We start from the raw sequence: 4,158 nt of genomic DNA, 5'->3' as shown, positions 1-4,158 counted from the left end.
GGATGTTAGGATGTTCATAATGCCCATATATGAAAAGACATAAGTGGACATTGTCCTTCTTGACTAATTATATCCTCGGGCCATCTTTTTAAGAAGTCTTCTTATTTACAATGATGTCACCTCTCTCTAAAGTGTAAGCCTTCTTGTTCAATGTGTGGACCTTGGTTGGATGTGTGGGCTTGTGCCCATCCTCCAACAACCTCAATCATTGATTCAAATATTGAAAGAAAATGAACGAATAAATGTTCAACCAATAATTTATGGAAAAAATAAGACTAATTTTTTTAGAAGAAATGTTTATGGAGCTTTCTTTGATTCCATGTAGAAACAAAATAATAAATGAAAAGTGAAGAGAAATATGAAGAAGAGAGCACAAATAACTTTGAATTTTGAGGATTTAGCTATTTATACATACACACGAGTCATGTACATATGCCTTATAAAAGTCTAGAGACACAAAAAAATAGTGTGGAAACGTTAAGATCTATCGTATTCATCATTTTATTGTCATCATTTCGTTTTACATTTTTCTTGATTGAGATGAGTTATTTTTTTAAATAATATTATTCATAATTTTAAGATTAAAAGGAAGAACTATTAAGCTCTACAAGAAATTGAGTAAGAGATCTATCATGGACAAATCCAATGAGGGAAAAATAAAGCAAGTCGAGCATGATAAAATCTTATTTAGATTGTTAGATAGAAGCGAAAGTTAGCGAAATATCAAATATGCAAGTTCGTTCTAAACTACTAGTTGACAAATTTCTTTGAAACAAAAAATCTAGATTCATTAATAAGATAATAACTAGATTTTGATAAGTATGAGGGATAGCATTGATTTTATCTCCTCATCCACTTACCATTGTAAAATTTCACTTCAACAAGCTTTATTAAATATCTAAATGCTACCATTCATGAAATGTAAGAAAGATATGAATATATAGTTTTATTGCCATTCGAAAATCTAGTTCATCACTTTATTTCAAAACAACTAGACTTTATTTGTACCTTTTTTTCTCAATATGACTATTTCGCCTTGGAACTTCCACTCTCTTTTTCCATGGCCGGTGGAGCCACCTCTCCTTCATATCCCTTAAGAAAGTTAATCCTCTTCTCTACAACTTTTGCCTTTAAATCGATCCTCTTGGTGATATCATCAAGATCTGCAATTATCAAGTCTGAAAAGTTTCTCCCTCCAAGGCATTGGTACATGAGGATATCAGTTTCAATCTCCTTATTTTCCTTCTCTAACTTCTTCAATTTTTCCTCATGCTTCGCATTGGATTGCCTATAGAATCCTTCTTGATCTGACATTTTCTTGCAACGATCACTCTCTGGAAGGCTTTTAAATTTTAGGAAGGTGTCCGCTGCATCTGGGATAGAGGGCCATACTTCTTGTTCTCCCATGTAAGGGTTGTCGAGCACCACAGTTGCCTCCACGCTGCAAAGGGTGCTTATTTCACTCACCTTCTTGATCAAGCCTCTCTTCCTCTTCATGAAAGTAGCCTTCCTTCTCACATCATCCGCAATCCAGGCAAGAGCGACCTTCTTACGAGCCATTGAAGATGACGGCAAGATGAGATTAGGTTGAATAGGAGAGCAAGATGTCTTGAAATTCCTTCGCTTTAGAATATATAGAAGTAACCAAGTCTTGGCAAGGTACATTTAGCGGTCAAAATGGCAAAGAAAATTTATTGTGTGATGATGATTTTTCTAATTTTAAGTATTGAAAATATCTTCAATTGCCAAATATGAGCTGGTACTAATTAACATGAAGCTACGTTATAGTCGTTTTTTCACTTTGACAGGTCATTTTAGTCTTTATTTTAGTTGCAATTTGGGAAAGTAGAAATGTACGCAAGGAGTGGATGCTTTCACATATTTTTCGAATCCCGCCACCAAAGGGAAAGTGAGCCCCACCTCATTAATGGGGTCCATTTCTCCCTTGTATGGGTGTTGAGGTCCAAGATTCAAACACTTAACATTCTATATGAGTGAAAATTTTGATTATAACAAACTCAAACACTTAGCATTGTGTATGAGTGAACTTTTTTATTATAACAAACTAAAACACTTAACATTGTGTATGAGTGAAAGTTTTGTAGCAAATAAATGAACTTTAGACATTTTTGAAAAAGGAGTTGACTCCTTATTTTGAAACATAGCCTTCCAACATGAAGGGATAGAAAAAGGAGTAAAACTTCACTTAGAATGAGATTTTTTTTTAAAGGAGTTGGACCCATTAGGCAAAAAGGAGTCCAATCCCAATTATAGAAGAGTTGAAAAGAAGAAAGGAGTTTTTTAAATTTATGAAAAAGGGAAATAATTTGTTGACTTGTTTAATTTGAGTACATTGGGCTTTTATTTATAAAATAGGAAAGACATAGAATCATAATGAAATTAAATTACCTAATTTCCAATTACAACCTGGTATAATTCCCAATCAAAGTCAAAGTAAACAACTAGTTAAAGTTAAATCCTTGAACAATTATACTACTCTTACCAAAGTAGATATATGTATGTGTATAGGGCTGATCCAATACGAAAAACCATTTGGTGTGAAACTCTATCTCAGCCATTCGATCATGATCAACGACTATCTCGCTGTCCAATCAACGACTATCTCAGGCGTCCGATCAACGGCTATCACAACCCTCCAATCAATGGCTGAGATAGCCATTTCACATATTTCAGACCAAATGGTTTGTTGTATTGGATCAGCCGAGTGAACTCAAAGTGAAATGAATAAGAGAAGGGTATAGTGGTTTTTGATGGCATATTGAGATAAAGGATTTGATATTTGGTACCCAACCCCTAGAGATCTATGAACTTCCACGATTATGAAAGTAAATTTATGTATCACAATGAAAAAATTATAGATACCTCAAATTACACCATTTATATTTTTTTCATTTATTTTAATATAAAATTTTAAGTTGGTCATTAATAAAACATCTTTTTAATTAGGTAATTGTGTTAATAAAAACTCTTCAATAGAAGTTCAGACTTGTTTGGATGTACCACATTTACCTTACAAGCAAACCATGTTGTATTCCTTGATTACATAGTCATCAATGGCAACCATCTTGCCATTTTTGAAATTAGCTTTCCTACTTTTTCTCCTCCTAAGTGACATAAATATTTGAACCTTTAGACGAATGTAATTACCATGGTAAAAATATGCGTTCTATTAAGTTTTGTGAAAAACTAAACTAACCATTTGAGGGAAGTGTTGTCTGATATAACAAATGAAATTTGGACATCATTCATAAAATGTTGCTATTCACTTTAATTTCAAAAGTAGATAAAGAAGTTAATTAATATTGACTATGACCATTTGACTAGAGTATGAAGCGATGTCTTACGGCTCGGAGCAATTTTACTCTCTCTTATATTATGCAAGTCGGGTCTCTTGGTAAACATCAAAGAGATCACTAACTTGAGGGAGAGTGTTGGAAGATGTGGTGGACTGCCATTTTAGGGGGGGTTAGTGCACAATGTAAGTGCAGAGGGAAATGAAATACAATGAAAAGTACATTCCCTGGGGAAAGTGAGTGGGAAAAGTACTTTCCCTGGGGAAAGTGAGTGGGAAAAGTACTTTCCCTAGGGAAAGTGAGAGGGAAGGTAAAGTAGTTATTTGTGTTAGTGTGCGCAATGTAAAGTACTTGTTTGTGTTTGTGTGCGCAATGGAAAGTGCATTATAAAGTACTTGTTGTGTTAGTGTGCGCAATGGAAAGTGCAGTGTAAAGTACTTGTTTGTGTTAGTGTGCGCAATGGAAAGTGCAGTGTAAAGTACTTGTTTGTGTTAGTGTGTGCAATGGAAAGTGCAGTATAAAATACTTGTTTGTGTTAGTGTGCACAATGGAAAGTGTGGTGTAAAGTGCATATAGATTATTTATTAAATAAAATATTTTGATATATCTGGCTATCAGAAAATTAAATTAATATTAGTTAATAAATAAAATATATTAAATATAATAATTAAACAGATGCTTACTTTTAAATTATTAAAATTGTAATCAAATTTTAATTTTTTAATATCTAAATATAAAATAATTATACAAATATCGTAATAATAAAAATAAAAATAATACAAATATAATTCAATCACCTTTTTAATATAAAAAATTATATCTCTTCATACAAAAGTACAACATA

General features: G+C 32.6%; 1 protein-coding gene across 1 annotated transcript; it reads right to left on the bottom strand.

Moving 5' to 3' along the window:
- Nucleotides 1–1,026: 1,026 nt before the first annotated feature.
- LOC137946680 (agamous-like MADS-box protein AGL80) lies at nt 1,027–1,665 on the bottom strand. The gene has a single exon (XM_068793003.1). The coding sequence runs from the start codon at nt 1,663–1,665 to the stop codon at nt 1,027–1,029; it is 639 nt and encodes a 212-aa protein (XP_068649104.1).
- Between the last annotated feature and the right edge of the window lie 2,493 nt (nt 1,666–4,158).

Source organism: Aristolochia californica, unplaced genomic scaffold (genome assembly GCF_029961685.1).
Source record: "Aristolochia californica isolate CCGP_79_NKW_82.1479 unplaced genomic scaffold, dmAriCali1.0.hap1 SCAF_12, whole genome shotgun sequence".
Lineage (NCBI taxonomy): Eukaryota > Viridiplantae > Streptophyta > Magnoliopsida > Piperales > Aristolochiaceae > Aristolochia > Aristolochia californica.
This window is presented reverse-complemented; position numbering and strand designations above follow the sequence as displayed.

Excerpts from the sequence above, each read along its gene's own strand:
- LOC137946680 (XM_068793003.1), bottom strand. The coding sequence starts at position 1,665 with ATGTACCTTGCCAAGACTTGGTTACTTCTATATATTCTAAAGCGAAGG.